The 19,799-nt window shown below is 48.0% G+C and overlaps 1 protein-coding gene and 1 long non-coding RNA gene across 4 annotated transcripts in view; one reads left to right on the top strand and one right to left on the bottom strand.

Moving 5' to 3' along the window:
- LOC135916245 (transcription factor GATA-4-like) overlaps window positions 1-11,843 on the top strand; it is a 142,001-nt gene extending 130,158 nt beyond the window's left edge. For 2 of the 3 annotated variants that reach the window (XM_065449559.1, XM_065449560.1), the window contains 3 exons: window positions 5,519-5,707; window positions 7,708-7,957; window positions 9,137-11,841. In XM_065449559.1, the coding sequence (XP_065305631.1) occupies window positions 5,519-5,707; window positions 7,708-7,957; window positions 9,137-9,516 (819 nt within the window). In that variant the 3' untranslated portion in view covers window positions 9,517-11,841. Of the gene's footprint in view, window positions 1-5,518; window positions 5,708-7,707; window positions 7,958-9,136 lie in introns of all 3 variants that reach the window. The other variant, XM_070538798.1, reaches the window with a different exon arrangement.
- LOC135916247 (uncharacterized) overlaps window positions 1-19,799 on the bottom strand; it is a 78,660-nt gene that overhangs the window by 16,096 nt on the left and 42,765 nt on the right. Inside the window, exon 2 of the long non-coding RNA XR_010568882.2 lies at window positions 13,594-13,835. This is a non-coding gene — a long non-coding RNA (uncharacterized lncRNA). The remainder of the gene's footprint in view (window positions 1-13,593; window positions 13,836-19,799) is intronic.

Here is a 19,799-nt window from a genome sequence, read left to right as displayed (position 1 = left end):
CGCGATAGCATTTAAAGCTCCGTGACTGCTTCTCAGGCTTCCCGGCAACTGCAGCTCATGTAACCTTAACGTTTACCGGGAAACGCTGTCGGCGAACGCTATGCTTGGTGCATGCACCAAACTACGCAGAGAGAAGCCGCCCTGGGTTCCTGAATGAGCGACAGCTGCTGCAGGCGACGATATCGCCGACCTCACTCTGCCGGAGATTTTTTTCGGAGTTTTCGCGTAACAGAATTACGTTTCCTCGTATATTCAAATTACAGTCCGACGCTATCGTGTCTGTAGGTTGTGTGTAAGTCGAACTTTACTACTTTTCTACGCAATTTACGTTGAGAAATTCTGTTAGTTCAGCAACTTCCTCGCGCCACAAGGAGGGCCTGCAAGATTGGCTAAGCGTGGTTCGAAACTACTCGTTTTGTCGAAGCGACGTCCGACGCTGGACTCCTATGCCGGATTTTCTGGGACACGGGGGCCCTTAACGCTATCGCGTTAAAATTGACACCCACTGGCAGCACGAGGCTCACTTAAAGGGACACTAAAGTGAAAAATGATTTCTTCTGCATCAGTAAATTACCGTTCTACAACACCAAAAACGCCACTCTCACAACGATAAGACGTTTGGTAAGCCAGAAAAAGCGCAAGAACGAAATACGGGTGGCGACGCCTACTTAGGTTCCCGCAACTGGGGGCTGTGACGTCTTGGATTTTGATGGCATCTTCTAGGGCCTAATAATTATATATAACGGTACAGATTGGCTACATTGTGTTCTAAAGGAACCAAATATTAAACATGGCAAGTTTCGGGAACCGTTATTCAGCCAACGCGGCCCAAATGCAAAAACATACTTTGGAATCCCTGATGTGCTGGGGTACGGCGCGAAATTCAAATACTGATACTTCGACCTTCATTTTCTCATCTAATAATCAAACTATCTTTTTTAAATGACTGCCTGCAGGGTTCTCAAACAATGCTTCATTAGTCTAAACTGATTTATTATTTCGCTTTAGTGTCCCTTTAAGATCACACCTCGTAAGATTATATACTGCGCGCGAGAAAGGGGGGCTTTCGCGACCCCATATCGCGCACCGCGCACCCGGCGTCGATGTTCTCCTCCCGGACCACTGAAAAAAAAAAAAAAAAGAGGGGTGCCCCATCTATACTGCTATTAGCAGCGATTGCGAATACGCCTTCCTGTAAGATATTCAAGATTTGCGCGCCTCGCCCACCGCACGGCACCGGGGCTGGGCCGGGTTTTAACGTACCACGAGTACGTACGTAGTCGAGCGCTGCGCGCGCGAAGCGCGTCGGAATGGCGTTGAACCGCCGAACGGTCGTCGGGGCATTCTCCCTCCTGCTCCTCCGGAAACGAATGACATGCGCGCTTGCGTTGCACCGCGAAGCCCGTGGGGCCGAAGGTTTGTTTGTTTGTTTATTTGTTTGCTTGCTTGTTTGTTTGTTAGCTTTCTTTTTTTTTTTTTGTTGCCGACGCACCCGCCCATGATGCTTGAGAGAGGCGCTTATATAGGGGTACGCAACGTCGTGCACTGCAAGACGTGTCAAGCGCTGTAACCCGAGGCAAAAAAGAAAGAAAGAAAGAAAGAAAGAAAGAAAGAAAGAAAGAAAGAAAGAAAGAAAGAAAGAAAGAAAGAAAGAGAGAAAGAAAGAAAGAAGGAAAGAAAGAGAGAAAAAAGAAGGAAAGCAAGAAAGAAAGAAAGAAAGAAAGAAAGCGGAGCGCGGGAAACTCGTAAAACGCCGCAGCAGCATCAAAAGGCTCGGGTATGCTGGAGGCCGAAGAGTTGCATGTGTGGGAGAGGTATGTTAGGCACGGAGAGGATTTGGAGGGGACTAGGTGGAAGGGGGTTGAATCGGCATTTCGAGGGCTGCCATAATTTTAATGTGGCGCGGTCGAGTGTCGGGCTAGCGAAGGGTGACACGTGCTACGGGCGGCCCCCGGCTTGTACTGGAAACGGATGTGCTCTCATTTAGGAAGGGCCCGCGCGGCCTCCTCCTCCTCCTCCTGTTTGAATGCCCCGACGCCGCCGAAGCCAAGCGGTGGTGGATCGTTTTATAGCGCGTATACTTGCTTCTTGAATTTTGATATGGGGTATATATATATGCAGGAGTGTGTGTCGTGACTTCCTCTCTTGTCACATTAAGCGTTACAGGAAAGAAAAAAAAAAGAATGCTGTCAATTATACTTTGCTGCACAGATAAGCGCGGAGGAGGAAGTTTATATAGTGGAAGAACGTGGAGCGTTTCGGGCCGTTTGCGCGCATTGAGCCGATTCTCATTTCGCAAATTACGTCGACTTGAAGAGATCCGACACTCGTTGCTTCCTGTGGCGCGTACGCGATACAGGAAGAGCCGGGCGGATCGGACAGACTCGCAATTGTGCGGCGTTTTTCGGGAGGGCGATTTTCGGGACAGCGATTTCCACATTGACACGTGCGTGCATTGATACGCTGCAGGCAGAGAAGTGAGCGACGTGCGATTTGTATTTGGATAACATATACGCCCTGACGGGTGCGCAAGCGGTCCGGCTTCATCACAAAAGTGCACATAGAGCATGGCATGATAGGGAAGCCTGCGTCTTTTCCAAGACGCCTTCGTTTAGTATAGGGTTCATGGTAACGAACCACTCCATATATAGGACAGATTTTGTTGTAGGGGAATGATCATATACACCCCGGTTGCACCAGACTCTTGGACAGCTTTTATCGTGGGCGCAATGATTGCCTGACAGGTGAAATTGAGAGGAGGAGGGGGAGCAGTTGCTTACTGCCACTGCACTGCCTAAAGACCGAGTGTTCGCATTCACTCGACTGATAGAGATCACGCAATCGATTGATTGATTGATTGATTGATTGATTGATTGATTGATTGATTGATTGATTGATTCGGTGAGTTTAACGTAAGAAAGTGACACTGGAGCTATGGAAGACGCTGCAGTTTTTAAACACTTGTGATTCTTTAACGTGCACTTACATCTATGTATATGAGAGTTCTCGAATTTCGCCCCGATCTAAATGCGGCCACCGCTACCGAGACTCTAGCCGACACACCTAGATAGCGCAAGGCCTTTTCGCTCCGATCCATGAAGTCATGTTAATGGCCCGACTGCCATAGAATCTAATGGGGACGCTGCCGAGTATACAGACATCAGTGATTTTTACGTCACCGCTTTCATCACGCCAGCCTTGTGAATGGAAATTTCGGGCCAGTAGCGTGACGTCATGGATCGAAGTGGAAAGGTCATGTGCTGTCTAGGTGGTGTTGCTCGAACCCGCGACCTGGTGCTCAGGCAGCAGGAACGATTGCACAGCTTTCCTACGAAGCTCCCCCCCCCCCCCTCCTACCCCCTTGTCCCGTGCTGGTGGCGCTTCTATACCGTTGCATCATGACTTATTTTCTTGCGAAAATTCAGACAGTCACACGACTCGCCTACAGTACCCGCCCACGACGTGAGACGGCTGAACTCCTAAAGGACTCTTTTATAGGTATCTCTGTACCGTGCACTGTCCTCTCCTATAGTTGCTTACATTTTCAACGTGTGTGTTGAGTACTCCAGCGTATACCCTTGTTTTGCGAAGCTAGTCTTCAGCGTGCCTTCTTGCCTATAAAGTAAGCCTCCCTCCGACTCTTACACGAACGCCTACGTGTTCTGCGAATGCACGGTGTACAGTGATAGCCACTGAACGTGCCGCTTTGCGCCAGTGCTTAGCGATGGTGGAAAGACAGGGCGACAACCGTCAGTGTTGCCGTCCTTATCTCTTTCTTGACGTAGCACATATATCTGCCGTCCGGCGGGCTCCAACAAAAGAATCGTGGGAGCCTAATTAATCTCCCAGACGCGAAAAACGAGCCGCCTCATTTTGGGAAGTTACAAGAATGCGCTGCGATATGTTGCGCGCCTCGGCCGTTTGCTGATAAGAGACGCCAAATGGCCTCAAGGTGCTTTGTTTGAGAACTTTCTCAAGTGGCAACGATAAACGGGCGCCTCCTTTCTCCTTTTCTTTTATCTCGTCTTCAAGAAATCTCACGCGCTGACGCTGCTTGTTGCATGCCTGACATTCCGCAAAACTCCCGGACCGCGGGGTTCACTGCAGCCTTCGACGCGTGGTGTCAGCGACCTATGTGAATGGTTGTGCCAGTATTGTTATGTTTCTTTAGCACGCGTTTCCAATGTACGGGTTGAAGGGCAAGGAACGCCTCTTACGTTTACTCTTCTTGGAATGGAACGCTTGACAAATAACAGGGTCCATTGGATGGTAGTCTCACCTCGCGCGACTGCGGAGAAACATCGTCGATAGGTGAAATCATCTCCAGAGCTCGCCGCGTTTCCCTTCCATTCACGATCGCAACGAGGTTTTTTCTGTAGGCCGCGCTTTTCGTTACGAGCGCTTCAGTACATACTCAGAACTCCGGAAATTATGCTTGAATGTTGGAGAAGGGTGAGAAGGCGGAAGCAGGGTGTTAACTCGCAAGGAAGATGCTCTGAAATTTGACACCTGTAGCTAATCTCTGTCGCAGCTAAAATTTGCCGCGGTTGCTGTCCTGCGAAGACCCTTACGCATGAACAGCTCGATGACCACATTACCGTAAACTAGTGAGCGATCCTTGATCGCGAAGTCATGGATCTTGAAAAAGGCCTTGAAAGACACCGACACGGAAAGTGCATGCATTGTGGCGGTGGACGCGCACCGATAGGTGTTGCCGTGCTACGTGTGCTGCCACATGAACAAACTTTCTGTGTGTCTGTGCGTGCGCCACAGTTCCAGGATGACATATGAATAAGCCCGTAAAGCCACTCCCGTCGACAGAGCAAGCGTCCAGCCGATCGAAGCTGATAGATAACAGTCGATAGATAATCGGTGGGTGCTTGTTCGCTCGTGTATAGCCGAAATGCACATGTCAAATTTGTAAAGAGCGGATGCTGAGTAGACGAGAGCGGCAGATTAGGGTGCGTTGGGGCTTGTCTCTCTTTCGGCTAATGCATCTACAATGAAAGAAATTAAATCGCAATGATTAGTGCGAATTTATTTTTCTATTCAATGCTCTTCAACACTTTATGCCACTCGAAGCTCCTTCGCATACTTCCTGTACCCCTTGGAGTCACTGAATGCGTCTTGTGCGCTGGGACAAAGTGTTACACACAAGGATAGCTACCGTACCTATACTGTGGGATCGATCCAATTTCAGTTCTTGAAATTACATTGCCCATTTCTTTTTCAAATAAATTTCAATCGAATTGAATTACGATGTGTCATATCGCTCCTTTCAAATGGAGGGCAGATATTTATTTCCCTTATCATCTTTGGGATCTTGAAAAAACGTGTTAAGGTAGGCTAGCCGACGCTTGCTACACATGCCGAGAACTTATGTTGAAAGCTACACACAGAAATCACTGTTTGGGTCTTTTATGCATGGCACGTAGCGCTTACTCTGTCTCTGCACGTCACGTGATCTGCGGAGTCGATGAAAATTCACTCGTGCACGCGCGCTTCTCTCGCCCTGCAGCAGCAGCCGCAACAGCAGCAACAGCCTCAGCACCAGCAGCAGCAGCACCAACAGCAGCAGCAGCCTCCCAACCGGCGGGTCGGCCTGCAGTGCTCGAACTGTGCCACTTCGACGACGACGCTGTGGAGGCGCAACAACCAGGGGGAGCCAGTGTGCAACGCGTGCGGCCTCTACTACAAGCTGCACAACGTAAGCTTAAAGGGAGACTGGGAAAAAAAAAAAGAAATACGGGCGGTAACGCCGCATTGAGCTTCCTGCTCCAGTTAGCTGCGGCGTGTGCTCGGTCGTAGATAATCTTTTTTTATGGGTAGAGATAAACTGCGTTACACTCTAGAGACGCCGAACAGGGTGTTTAGAGAACTTGTACAGAGCCACAGCGACCGAAGTAAACAAAGAAGCATATCTGCGACGTCACACTGACGTACAACATGGTGCTGGGGTTTCGGGGAGACATTCAAGAAACGTAACACCGGGCCTTTCTTTCCTCTCCCGACAACCAAATCTATCGCTGCTAAACATAAATAATAAAAAAGAAAATAAAAAAGAAAATTGTGTTCTGAATGAACACTTCATCACTCCAGATTGATCTTGGAGTTTGTGTTTTAGCGTGCGTTTAAAGCAGACCGCGCGCACCTTGGTACAGTCAGTGAGCGTAGTGTCACTGACCTATAGCCGAGTCCATCGTTGCCGAATACACAAACACGTCATCCGAAAAAGAGCAGTCGCACTCACCGCGGAACGAGACGGTTTCGACATGAACGCCGAGAAGCGCTGCTTCTGTGGTCCACGTCCAGCGCGAACAAAGGCCGGGAGAAAGGAGGCGGGGAGGGGGTGGAAAGAGGGAGGAAGGGTCGTGAGGAACAGTCACGTTCGTTTGCGGGAGAGTGCACGCGTACAAGGGTGAGCGAGGATAGCAATCAGACGATTGACTTTGGTCGTGTTGTGACACGCTCTGTCGGAGACCCGGGGCGCGGCGGTGCGTTGTTGTTCGAGTTCGAGTGCTCCCCGCTTCGTTGGGGTCGGGTTGTTGCGAGAGGAGAAAGGGCGACGCCGGAATAATTATTTATTTGTCCTACGTCCTTTCTTCCTTCGCGTCGTAATTTAGGCGAGGTTCGCAACTTTTCGGAGGACGAGTAATAAAAATGACCTGCGTGTCGAAACACTGTTTCTTGCGATTTCCTTATTTGCGGCGAGGCGCAATGTCAGGGTCTAACATGAGCTTCTATGGGTTCGGACCACAAAACACTGAAGTCGTGGCTATAGGGGCCAGCGGGCACCGTCGCGGTGATGTCGACTTGCACAATGGATTTATAGCAGTTTAGGCAACCGAGCGACCACGCTGAATAATGTAGAATATTGTCCTTTACGCCACTATGGATCGACACCTTCCAGGTAGCATAATGCTTGCGTACCTCGGGTACTGATGTCCCAAGATGAATTAAGCAAAGAGTTCACTTTAGACCGGGTGACTGCCAAAGATGATTGCCAAAAAACCAATTTTAAACTAAAGATGATTGCGGTAAGTGTCTTCAACACCGACTGAAATGCATGCTCTCACCTTCTTTCACGGCGCCACGACTCAAAGAAGATTGCGTTCGTTTTTTTCTAAGCATTTTTTTTCTTTCTTCAATTCGATCAATTCGTTTATCGTCGCACCGAGTGGACGATGCGCCTGGTAACGGCGTTGCGACTTCGTGCAGTCAATTGCGGAGGGCAGAACGAAAAGAAAGAAATGGAAAGAATCGATACGAAATCTGGTCCCACGTATTAAGCGTCCCTACAGGAGGTGTTGGACACATGTACGCGGTGTCCGCGTGTACGTAGTCGACGTTTGCTTTGCTGTAGCAAGAAAGTGGGCTATTTCGTTGCTTCTATCCATCGCTCGTATACATTAAAGCGCAACGATATATCGATGAGAAAGCGCAATTTACTACACGCGCCTCGAGGCGCGTGCAGTAAACCCCCCTTGCCTCACGCCGACGTTCCCTTCTTTTAATCTTTCCGTCCCCTTTTCCCTTTCCGCAGTGTAGGGTAGCCAACTGGGCTCCTGGTTAACCTTCCTACCTTTCAAATCGAAATCAAATCAAAATCTTTATTCAGCATTCTTCCGCGTATGACAAAAAGAATGCTGGGACAAGAGATTTATCATTTGCTCTCTCTCTCTTTCTCTCTCTCTCGTGGTTGCGCAGGTCAACAGGCCCCTGGCGATGAAGAAAGAAGGCATCCAGACGCGCAAGCGGAAGCCCAAGAGCGCCAACGCGGACGGCAAGTCGTCCAAGAGCTCGAGCAAGATGAACGCCGCGGCGGCGGCCGCCGCGGTGGCTGCGGCCGCGCACGAGGCCATGGACAGCAAGCGCATGGTGCCCATGTACTCCACCATGATCGCGGCTGACCACAACATCGCCGCGTACGGCATGCAGGTTCGCAGGGCGAGTCCCGGTGAGTTGGCCATTGTATGAATGAATCATTGAACGAACGAACGAATGAACGAAAGAGCGAACGAAAGAACGAATGAATATATGAATGAATGAATGAATGAATGAATGAATGAATGAATGAATGAATGAATGAATGAATGAAAATTTTATTTTCAACGAAATAGTAGGTGAACACGAGGTGAAAAGCGGTCAAAAGCAGCTTTGAGGGTGCCTAAGGGGCCCTCACAGAAGGCAGCACACACAGGTATTCATATACCGCGGGCACACATGGACACACATACAAAAAAAGAAATAGATACACAGAAGTGTGAAGCAGTGAACAAAAAAAATAAGGAGGAACGATGAAAGGTAAAGACATCAACAAGCATGAATGTATACATATATGTAGTAGACCGATTCTGTTGACCAATTTAGACATTCTCTCCTTTTCTTGCTATTGACAGATCGCTTCGACGTGGTTGCCTTAGTGACCTGTGTGATTGCGAACGTGCCTAGTCTGTCTGTACAGTCTCTAAAAAAGAAGAAGTAAGAATGACTTTACCGCAATGCACGTTGCACAATATATGGCTGGCCAATTTGCTTCACTCAAGCGTGTGGCTCGTACGTTGTTCTTGCTTTCGGGTACTTCTTAACAGCATATTTAACGTATGAAAGCAAGACCCATGTACTGAGTGCCCAGTAATCACCAATTTAACAATGTTTTGGCAACCATAACTTGGGCACTACTGCATTGTTGGAAAGCCACCTTAGCACTTTGATAAAATGTCTGTCGCTGGCCTTCTCGTGCCTCTATTCCTTCATATTTTCCTTCTTTTCGCCAATGTTTATCTTATACACCGAGTAGCTCACTCACTTAGTCACCCATCGCCGCACCTATTTCCTTCCGGTCACTCAATATGCATTCAGCAACTTTTATTTCCCAAGCAATTTCATCTCTTCACATTGCCAGAAAAGTGCTCACTTAATGATTCACTCCACCGCTGTTAACTTCTCGTGTTCCACTGAAGTGTCTACGCAGTGTCGCCGTTCCCGTGTGCATTTGCGTTGTATACGTGAAAGTAGGGCGGCAGGGCTATCTTAACCGCCGCCTTCACAGCCAGCTAGGGCACGCAAAGTTAGGTTGCCTTGAAGTTAAATGACGTGATCTGTCTTTCCTCCTCTCCCTCTCGCCTCATTGCAGACAAAGGCCTCGGCTGCGGGTCTGGCGTGCTGCCCGCTTACGCCCCGACGGCCGTCATCAAGCACGAGGTGTCCATGCCAGCGTCGCCGGGCGGCATGAACGTCGACATGATGGGCAACGCCGTCGGCGAGTCGCACAGCCCCCGCTCGCTCTCCTCGCCCATCGCACCGTCGTCGGCGGCGCTCAACAAGCACCTGCACGGACTGCGCATGAGTCCGCTGGACGTGCAACCGGTCACCAGCAGCCAGCTGCTGATGACCGGAGACATGCAGTCCGGCAACGTGTACCAGACGCCCACGAGCGTGCTCGTGCAGGTCGACCAGGGCAAACTGCAGCAGGGGAACCCTTCCACCATCATCCAGCATCATCACTCGTCCTAAGATTGCCCTCCTCCTCCTCGTCTTTCTCCTCCTCGCCGTCCCGCTTTCGGCGTCGATCCCCTCAGAGGGCCGGACTTTTTCTGGGACACCTGCAGCCAGCCAACAGCGGGGACGGTGCCGGCTTTGGCGTCGAGAGGGACAACACTCCTAAAGAGACCACACCTCAAGGGGCAATCTGTCCAGAGACCGCAAGTCACGGAGTTGTCCTGCAGCTAGCCAGAAGCAGCGAGAGTGCTGACTACGTCTTCGATGGGGACCACACACCTCAAGAGACCAGCCATCAAGAGAAGACCTCCAGGTCCATTGCCTTGTAAGGACAGGTCTTCTGCTCATCACTGTATCGGAAGCGTGGTCGGTCGGTTTATCAGACAAGAAATAAAAACGGTCTGCCCGGACTCTTACAGCTTAAAGCAAACCGGCAAACGCTCGAAGCACTTAAACCAAATGGAGTGACGGATGTAGCACGCAGCTCTTTTGAGTTCAAGCAGTTCCTCACTTATTTGACTCGGCAAGAGACGTGCGGATTTCACAGCACGGACATTCCAGGACATGCTCTAATGTACACATTGGCAGTTATCTTGCAGCTCATGCCAAGGTAATTATAGGGACCAAGCACAATTGCACTTATACGGTTACCAGCGACGGGCCAGCCTTGTTCTTGAACCATAGAACGCTGCTTGTCCGATGAGGCTGACAAGCTGGAAATCAAAGCGATGAAAAAAGTCTCGCAACAACCGCTCTTGTTCGCCTTTCTGATTTATTTTCAAGAAGCGAGTGACCAAGTACCTGTGTCATGGATTGAATTGCCTTGTGCATCGCCGGCGCCTTGAACACTGATGAACAAGATTTCTCCGTACCCATATCGCCTGTGCCATTGTGAGGACCGCTGAGGTTGCTGCAGTTAGGTGCAGTGACTGCTCAGCAGTGCAGCCAAAGTGTGTGTGCGCGTCAGCAGAGCGCCGATCATCCAGCAGGGAAGGAAAAAAAAAACCTGACAATGCACTTATTAAATACAGCACTTCCAGTGGCTTGCTTTTCTTTGTCTCTCGCAGGATATCATCCGCTTAAAGCAGTCCGCGAAGCCTGCCTACAAAAGCCTGCCCTCATACTTAAAAAATACTCGCTCGATGTGGCAATGCCGCGAAAACGTGATTCCAGTAGTTTCCCGCTATCATTTGGTTTAGTGAATGACACTATTGTGATCAAAGGATGGCCGTGACGGGTTCGGAGCCGTGTGTGTGGCTAAGTCACTACAACTACAAGTCACTCTGTCATTACAACGGCTTGGTTAACTGGAGTAATCAACAGCGGCCAAACAAGCAACACCTCAGTCTGAAGACAGCGTTTTAACAGGAGGCATTGTTTTCTTCAGGACTCTGACGACAAATCCACTTGTCAAAACGTTGGCCCCCTGGGTGAGGCTTCGCTTCGTTGCTCACTGATGTGATCGTTTTGCCTTGTGGGGTTGGTTGCAAAGTATACGAACGTGAGTGAAATTGTTACTCCACGCGAACCATCGCGCTTCAAGGTCGTCTCCCTCCCTCCCTCCCTCCCCCGCCCTATCATGCACTGTGTCGGGCAATCGATGCATAACAGAAGCTAGGAGGGAGATATGGAAAATGTCGAAAGGCAATCTTGGGAAGAAATGTGTGCGTCCAAGCCCTGGAACTGGGAATCAGCTACACTATCGTTTTCACGAGTAGGCAATGAAGGATGCCGGACTGTTTTAGGCGGTGACGTCATGTGAGCGTGTATACTAGACAAACAGGGTTGAAACTGACTTAGGAACTTTTTGAGGAATGGGGATGGCTCGAATCCGCTCTGTAGCTTTTCACACTCAACGTTTTCTTCTCCCCTTCCCTGGGCGGGCCGTATCGTTCCTTCCTTTCACTCATGGGTCACATCTTGTGTAGATAAGATTTCGGGGCACATCTTTTCATAATCTTATCCGGGATACGTGAGCGGGGCCAATATTTTTATTTGTTTGTTTGTTGTTGTTTTTTTCAACTCCTCGTGGAACTCCGCGCGAAGTGTTGTGGTTGTGTGCGGTGGCGTGGCACCAGACTGCCGTGTTGTGAAGTGCGAACAATGACTTTTCGGTGCCTGACGTGTAACACGTGGCGTGCACCAACCGAATGATTTCCAGTGCGGACGTTGCACGTACAGTGTTTTCTGTTTCTTGTTTCCCAATGCACTTGTCAGGTACGATGTTCGAAGCAATAGAAACAAGTTTCTACAGAACTGCACTGAATGATCTTGTTTTCTTTCTGTCCTTGTGTCATTCCTTCGTTGAAATAGCTGCATGCGGTAGTGCAGTCTTCGAAACAGACTTTGCACTATGACAAAAGGTATTAGAAAACAAAGAAAGAAAAAGAAATTGCTGTGTTCTTAGCACTTCAATAAGCAACGGCGCAGTGGCCTACAGTTTCAGTTTCGACTGTCAAAAGGAGCGACGCTCTGAGTGTTTTATGACGATTCAGCTACCAGATTTCACTGCACTGTACAATTTTATTATTGAAAGCGAAGATTTCGTAGATTAACATAGTTTTTTCAAATGCCGCTACTGTGACGGTAAATGTATTAAGCTAATATGAATAGAGAGTCCCCCCCCCCCCCTTTTCCGTGTTCTGCCCTTTACCACTTTTAGAAAGTTATGCTAGCCTTTTGAGTTAATTGTGGCCAACACTATTGCAGTTCGAACTCAATGGAATCAAGAATAGCAGGTAACGTTTCCTCTAGAGCGCATACCAAATTTACTTCATTCACTGTCAAGTTGCTGCAGCGGCAGGAAACCTGTAACTCTGGCTCGTTGCTGTGGTCAATGCCGATGCCTTTCATCTCATAAACCATCTCCTCTCCCCCGCCCCCTCTCTCTACCTCACGTGCGAACACACTTCACCACGCAGATAGTTGGGAGAAGCGTAGTGCTGTCATTGATCAACAGAAACACCAAACATGGGTGACATTTCACCAAAAAAAGCACTTGAGTGAAATCTTCCTGAAAATTTCAAGTTTCTTTTTTTAACTAACTCTTAATTCAGCGTAACTCTGAATTCAACGCGCAGAAGTATACTTTGCGAGTAAATCTGAATGTTATTTTAAAAAATAGCAAATATCTGGTAAGAAAATGCTGGTCTCACAATGAAAAAGATATATTTTTTGCACTATCACTAGGACAGCGTGAGGTGGAATGATCAACATGCTCTAAGGGCCTAGCAGTCACATAACGCGGAGGCCTGCAAGACAGGCCCTGTTTCCTAGCAGCTACAGGGGCACGTTGCATGTCTCGCATATCCACGTCATCCTCGAAGGCTACAATGTAGTATATTGCAGACGGCACACCCCGTAGAATACACTTTATCGGCTGGCGCTTGCACCGATGCATGCGTATTGTAGCATCTGCATGAGGTTTTGAATTTATTATCTGGGCCACTTCGGTGATGGTGCCTCATGCAAGAACACGTTCCGCTAAGTTGGCGCGCGCAATTTTCACCGCTGAGTTGAGCGTAGCCATCTGTCTGAAACACCCGCATCTATGTCATGGACAGCTTCAAGAAAAGGCTGGGCATTTTGCTTGCACTCACTATCTGTTTGTTCTGCGATTGGCAGATTAGCCTCCACTGTATGGTTAATGGTTAAATGTGGTGAACCTATTTGGGACAGGCTGCGTGTAGACACCTTCGTAGTCGTGAGAGGAACACAATCTTCACCAGTCCCTGTATCAGGAGGCTCACACGCAGTGCGAAGGGCTTTTTCTCATGCCGGCTTTTCCTTTGCGCGTTTCAATAGACTGCAATAGAAGAGCGTAAAAGTTAGAACCCTATGATTTGATTTGCCACCCGCTGCGAAACTATCCGAGTGAGATTGTGTTTCGACCAACTCCTAATACTAAACACGAAGCGATAATGACAAATGTAAGCCCCCTAAGAATCTCCAAGCATGGCGGTCACTCCAGGTGACAACTTACAACCGTGCCGTGGTAAGCTGTTATAATGGAGCCCAACACTTCGTTTCTTGTACGATAGGAGCTTTCCATGCATAAAATACAGTATCCCATGCTTGCAGCCTAGTACGTACTGATCTTAGGTTTCTTTCCATAGAAGGCTGTTGGGTTCCGCGTGGACCGGGTCATGGAGGTCAGTGAAGCAGAGAAAAAAATTTTGTCGCACGTGAGACTGGAGCCTTTGTAGGACGTAACACCGCTCTTGATGTTGCGGAAGCTTGAAAGAATGGGCCGTTTGAAAGTCTGCACACGAGAACTCGGACACTTCAAGAGGGTAAGAATGCAGAAAAGGTGGCCAACCCAGGTGAACACCATGCTGGAAAGAGGAAAAAAAAAACAGAAGGCGTGTTTTCGAGCATAAATTTCCATTGGCCCTTCAACATTCTCAACAGTTGCGGAAAGTTGCAAATTCTTTGAAATTCTGGAATGCGCCACATTTACGACTCCTTATGCCTCAGAAATAAGAACTACCATAAGCATTCTGTTCGCGACGCCATTCATAACGTTTAAACAGGGGAAAAATTATCGTTTTGTATACAATACAATGTCATGGCACGTTATTTGAGTAACAATATTGGTAAACTAAGTCAGCCGGCGTGATCGTGTTGCGGATTCCGCAAGACATCAATTTTTGTCATCTATAACTACAAGCTCACAAAGCTTCTTTTTTTGTTAATAATAATAACTATATTAATTAATATATTATCATTAGGCCTCAGTTTATCCTTGTTCTGACACTTTCAGCAAATTATTCAAACGAAGAATAAGAGTTCGAAAAAAAAAAGAAAGATACGGCTTTATCAGTCATTATAACTTTAGTTGGTTCGTATAAGTGCGGCAAGTGACACCCAAATAGCATAAGCCACTGGAGGCTCAAACCATAGTGTCGCACTGGTTAGGTCGACCCCCGTTGCATGGAGGGGCTCTTGAGACTATGCATAGACTATGCTGCGACTTGACGCATGCGCTGTTGGTTCGATGTAGAGGGATTGTGTTCTGAACAGAGGCGACTCTCAAGGTCGATTCAAATAGGACCCCAGGCTTCGAGAGAAAAGCGGTACAGAACAAATTGTCACCGAACAGCATGGTTATGGGAGCAGCAACTGAAGCGCGACAACGTGGGGAGGGAACAAACAGTGAGAAAACAAAACCGTTTTTTTTTAATTAAAACGAGACAGTTTGATTCCTTCAGCGAAAATAGGATTCCTAATCAATTTTATATACGCGTGGCGAGGAAAGAAAGTACATCTCCACTTTGTCAATAACAAAAAATCTCACCTTTCTCGGCGCCCCCAATATTAGGGGGCGTTGACGCCTCTATCACTTGCAATGCAATGCAGCTTTTGAAGTCGTCAGAAAGGCGCGCTCGAAAAGTTCACCTGTTACAATGTGCTCCCCCGTACACGTTGTCTTGCTTTGCTTGTCAACGATTCACAGGATTCTGGTGTCGCGGGTGGTTTGATCGTTGCTTAACGCCTTCAGTTAAAAGCATAGGGAGTTACGACCGCCAGATAACCGTTTACATTAGCTGTTTTCGTGCGGCTTGCGCTGGCCGGCGGGCTCGAAGTCTGACGATACGAACAGCACTGCACAGCCAAATCTTTCGAAGGCCTGCAAAGGAGCGATGCTCGTGCAGGTGTGCGATTTCGACACCCGTATGCGGCTGACCTTTCGCTGCGTCGCTTTCTGCGCTGAAAGCTCGAAATCGGCATTGAGTCGAATCGCGGGCCGTTTCAAAATACAGATCTAATAGCAGGCCACCGAAACAAGTTTCGCCCTTTGGAGACAAAAGCAGTGACGCCACTTCTGCTTTTAACGAATATGGCGTCACATTATTTTTTTTCTTCCACCGGAAGTGTTTCCTCTTCGCACAGATGACACCAAGGCCCCTGAAACGACGAGGAACCGCCATGTTTTGAACGTATGGGGTTATATGGAAGCTTCGCTGTAGCCAGGTATATTTAGCTTGCCAAGTCTACTGGACGTAAACATAACATATATATGTTAATATCTTCCACGCGCTTGGCGTCACAAGCGTCGTGTGAACTTCATCACTTTCCCGATAAAAAGTTGAACTGTGACTGCTAAGTGTGATTGCGGCTCCAATATTCCGTACTGTTAGCCGTGGTTGTTCAGTGGCTATGGTGTTGGGCTGCTAAGCACGAGGTTCAGGGATCGAATCCCGGCCACGGCGGCTGCATCTCGATGGGGGTGAGTTGCGAAAACACCCGTGTACCTAGATTTAGGTGCTCGTTAAAGAACCCTATAGGTGGTCAAAATTATTCCGGAGTCCGCCACTACGGCGTGCCTCATAATCAGATCGTGGTTTTGGCCCGTTTAAACAACATAATTTCTGCTGCAGATAACCTATTCGGAGCCACGTGCGCCTCTCCGCGCATGCGTCTATGGTCCCTCTTTCCTTCTTTCTCTCTTTTCTCTTCTATATATATTTGCGAGCTGGAAATAAAGCGTCGTCATTTTGCTCTGCGAATCGGCCCGGATTTCATCGCATAGCTGCCGGCCTTTGGCCGGTAGAACGTAACAATTTCATTTAATTCCGCGCGGTTAAAATGACGCGCAACAGACAAGTAATGCTTACCCGTTGAATAGCCAGCGTGTGGAAAACGTGCGGAATTATGGGACACCATAGGAAAGCGTCTGAATGTGGTTTTACTTAGATTCCATAACATGCTGCGCGAGTGACGTCGCAAGTACAGGCCGACATTGCACTGTTTGGTGACGTAGTTACCAATGAGAGCAAACGGGCACAGGGGCCCAAACAAGAACTCGGTATTGTGCAAGTGTGCAATTACCGCAACTGAAAACACAGCAAATCAGTAAACTGCAATTGAAATTTGACGATTGTGAAAAATTAAGGGTGGCACGAATTTTTTTCTCTTACGGATGCGTTTTAGCTTAGGAAATCTGGAATTTAAGATTTAAGCCATATGCAATTCCAGAATGAAGAATATGAGAATTCTCGTATCGACGCGAGGAGTGAACAACTGGAATTCGCGTCCTTGCGCTGAAATCAAGCCATTTAGCATGTATTATAAAAACGATGTTTCATCTGGTGCCCAGAGACGCATCTAATCCGGTTACCACTAACTTAAAATAATTATTTCAATGTATTTCTTTGTGTTGTAACATGACATTCTATAAACCGGCATTCTTACTTATACCAAAAATGGCATTGTTGGGAATTGTAGGAAGAAAGAAAGGTATAAGGTTATGGAAATACGAAAATAGCAGGTGAAGGAGGCAGGCCCTTTTCTGTGCATTGAAATCATGCAAGGTTTGCAATGAACGAAATGACACATTTGATCAGGTAGAATGACCACCAACGAGGTGACATCAACGAAAGAGGCAAAAGAACAAGCAGCACACAAGGAAGACTAAGATGTTAGAGAGATAACTAACGAAAAGGATGGGCAGGGAGGTTAACCACGGGTGCATCCGGTTCGCCACACAACACTGGGGGAGGAGAAAGCCAACAGGAAACAAAAAGAAAGTCGGCGATTCGCCGGAAAAGCGATGGAGTGATAGCGGTAGCAAAGGCAACTATACATGAAGTGAGGTGCTGAGTTTTATCGGCCATATAAACTGCAGTAAACATTCACTTACAAATTAGATTAACTAGCATGGCCTCTCACCGCTCGATAACGTGAACAAGGCCGCGTTCTTGTAGCGATGCCTTTTATTATGCTATTCCTTTTTACGGTTTTCGCGCATCGTCGGTGGTCAGAGCGACGCTCCGTGCGCATTACCGACGGGATTAGCGTTCCGCGAACAGTGTATGATAAGAGTGACATAGGATCGAGATGAAGGTGTGGAGGCAATATCGCGACACAGATCTCACTCGATGACCGCGAACAGTTGCAGTCACAACGCTGGCGCGATAAAGAGCGCTGGCGTGACGGGGAGCGAACGCTTCGTGCTCCTTCTTGCTTCACCGGTTATCGAAAGTTTGAGATAACGTTAAGAGTGCAGGAACAGAGCACGCGTCAAGTCAAAGCCACCAGCCATCTCGGCTCACCCTTAGACCTTGCACCTGCCGCATGTCACCACTAAGATAAGGCGCGTGGGCCGCGAATGCGCTCAACCGCCCAGACAGTTATATTCAACCACGCCCACCCTCCCCCCTTGCGCGCGTATTTTCGTTTTGTCAAGAATGCAGACCCGCGAAAGCTGCGCCGCATTTGCCCGACGCTTGTGTGCCTGTGTGAGTTGCAAGAGAGAGATCTGGGGACTGCGGTTAGGTGTGGCGGAGGAGGTAACGCTTTGCTCCGTTCGTCCTTAGACGATGGCAATGCGCACTATAGGCCAGAACCGGCGTTTAACTTCCGTTCGAACGGAATCGCAGCGACCGACACAGAGCCTGTAACGGCGAAGCACAAAAATACAGCAACATAATGACAGTAACAACATCTTCAGTCATTGGTATCTCCTGTGTACCTCGCTGTGCCCAGCCTAAAATTGCGCCGTAAAAACGTGCTTCATGTTATATGTATTGCTCGTTATGTTCAATGAAGTCCAGATGGAGGATATGGTGTCGACAATAGATATAAAGATGGTACATGGTCGCGTGATTGTTAACGTGCTGGTGTCACGCAAAGGTTTTGCAAATGTCCTGCTCACAAATCGGCGGTATACTATATATTTACAGGGTGGGAACTTCAACTCGCTACCGCGGGTTACTGACAGGACTTCGACGAAGAAACATGCAAGACAAACGCGGCACCGCGTTTGGCTTACGTGGTTCTTCGTGAAAGTTCCGTCAGTATATAAAGCGCTTTAGTGAGTAGAAGTGGTTTACTATAGGTCGGTAGATAATCGATTTTCTCCGCTTTAGATATATCAATAAGTGAGGTTCACGAAATTTTGATATTGTCTTTTATTTCTGAGTTACAGAGTTCTAACCTTGATACACCAGTTTTACTAATCTTGCAATATTCAAGAATTTTCTAAAAAAGAAAGCAGTTATGATTAAATAAAAATATATAGATATTTCCTACAACGGAAAGGTTTCATTGTTTTCTTTTAACTGCACGAAACCTCATCAAATTCGGTGCTGGAGATGCAGAGAAAAATGATTTCCCCATTCCCATGTATGCAGATAGGAGGACCTGAACTAAATGTTCTTCTTAACCAGAGAGGGCCCGGTTTGCTGCCCTACACTGGATAAAGAGGTCTCAAAGGAGAGAGAGAGAGAGAGAGAGAGAGAGAGAGAGAGAGAGAGAGAGAGACGTTAAACTCTATACTGAAGCCGCTTTCGGCAACAGGAGGGGCCCTTATTCCGGGGCTCCTGTGGCCTTGGCCGCCGAACGGGCAGGCCCGGTGCGCGAGCTGGCGCTGGAACATCCAGGCTGGAGCTCAGCAGCACGGCCTCTTATTGCGATGGGAAGAAGAGACATTCGCGAGGGAGAAACCCAAAGGGAGCATACCGGTACAGAGTCCGAGACCAATCTGCACCGCCGACCCACCATGGTTGCTTAGTGACTATAGGACATTGGGCTGCTAAGCACGAGATTGCGGGCTCGAATCCCGGCCTCGGCGGCAGCATTTCGATGGCGGCAGTATATATATATATATATATATATATATATATATATATATATATATATATATATATATATATATATATATATATATATATATATATATATATATATATATATATATATATATATATGTATGTATGTATGTGTGTGTGTGTGTGTGTGTGTGTGTGTGTGTGTGTGTGTGTGTGTGTGTGTGTGTGTGTGTGTGTCTGTGCACTGCAACGGTAATGAGGAACGCTGCAAGTGAAAGAAGAGGGAAAGAAGGGCGAGCAGAAGGATAGAATAGCAGTGGGTCAGGGGAGTGGTTGGTTTTTGGAACGGCTGAGATTTGGGTGTGTCGTGTACCGCTCGGAACACGTTCGAAGCTGCGGACTCCCGTTGCAGTATTGTGAGCGCCAAGTGTGGACTTCGTTGCTCTCACTTGTTGCTGTTGATTCCTTTTCAAGATGGCACACACCCATGACGGGTACGGGCCACAGAAATTAGAAATGAGTATTTATTAGTGACAAGATTCCTCAAAAGAGTAAGCCGATAGACTTGTTTAACGAGAAAAAAAAAAGATATAGTGCAGTCGCAGAGAGGTAGAACCCCAAACGACGAAACCGGCTTGACCCTCCTGTAAACCCACGGAGTTTATTGCAAAGTGCCCTGTGGCTGCGGCCAAGCTCCACAGCCTCAAACGATGACAAAATTTTCCTCCCCATGTAGTATATAATCAT

The sequence above is a fragment of the Dermacentor albipictus genome, chromosome 5 (genome assembly GCF_038994185.2).
Source record: "Dermacentor albipictus isolate Rhodes 1998 colony chromosome 5, USDA_Dalb.pri_finalv2, whole genome shotgun sequence".
In the NCBI taxonomy this organism is placed as follows: Eukaryota; Metazoa; Arthropoda; class Arachnida; order Ixodida; family Ixodidae; genus Dermacentor; species Dermacentor albipictus.
Note: the sequence above shows the minus strand (reverse complement) of the source record. Positions and strands in the feature narration are given on the sequence as shown.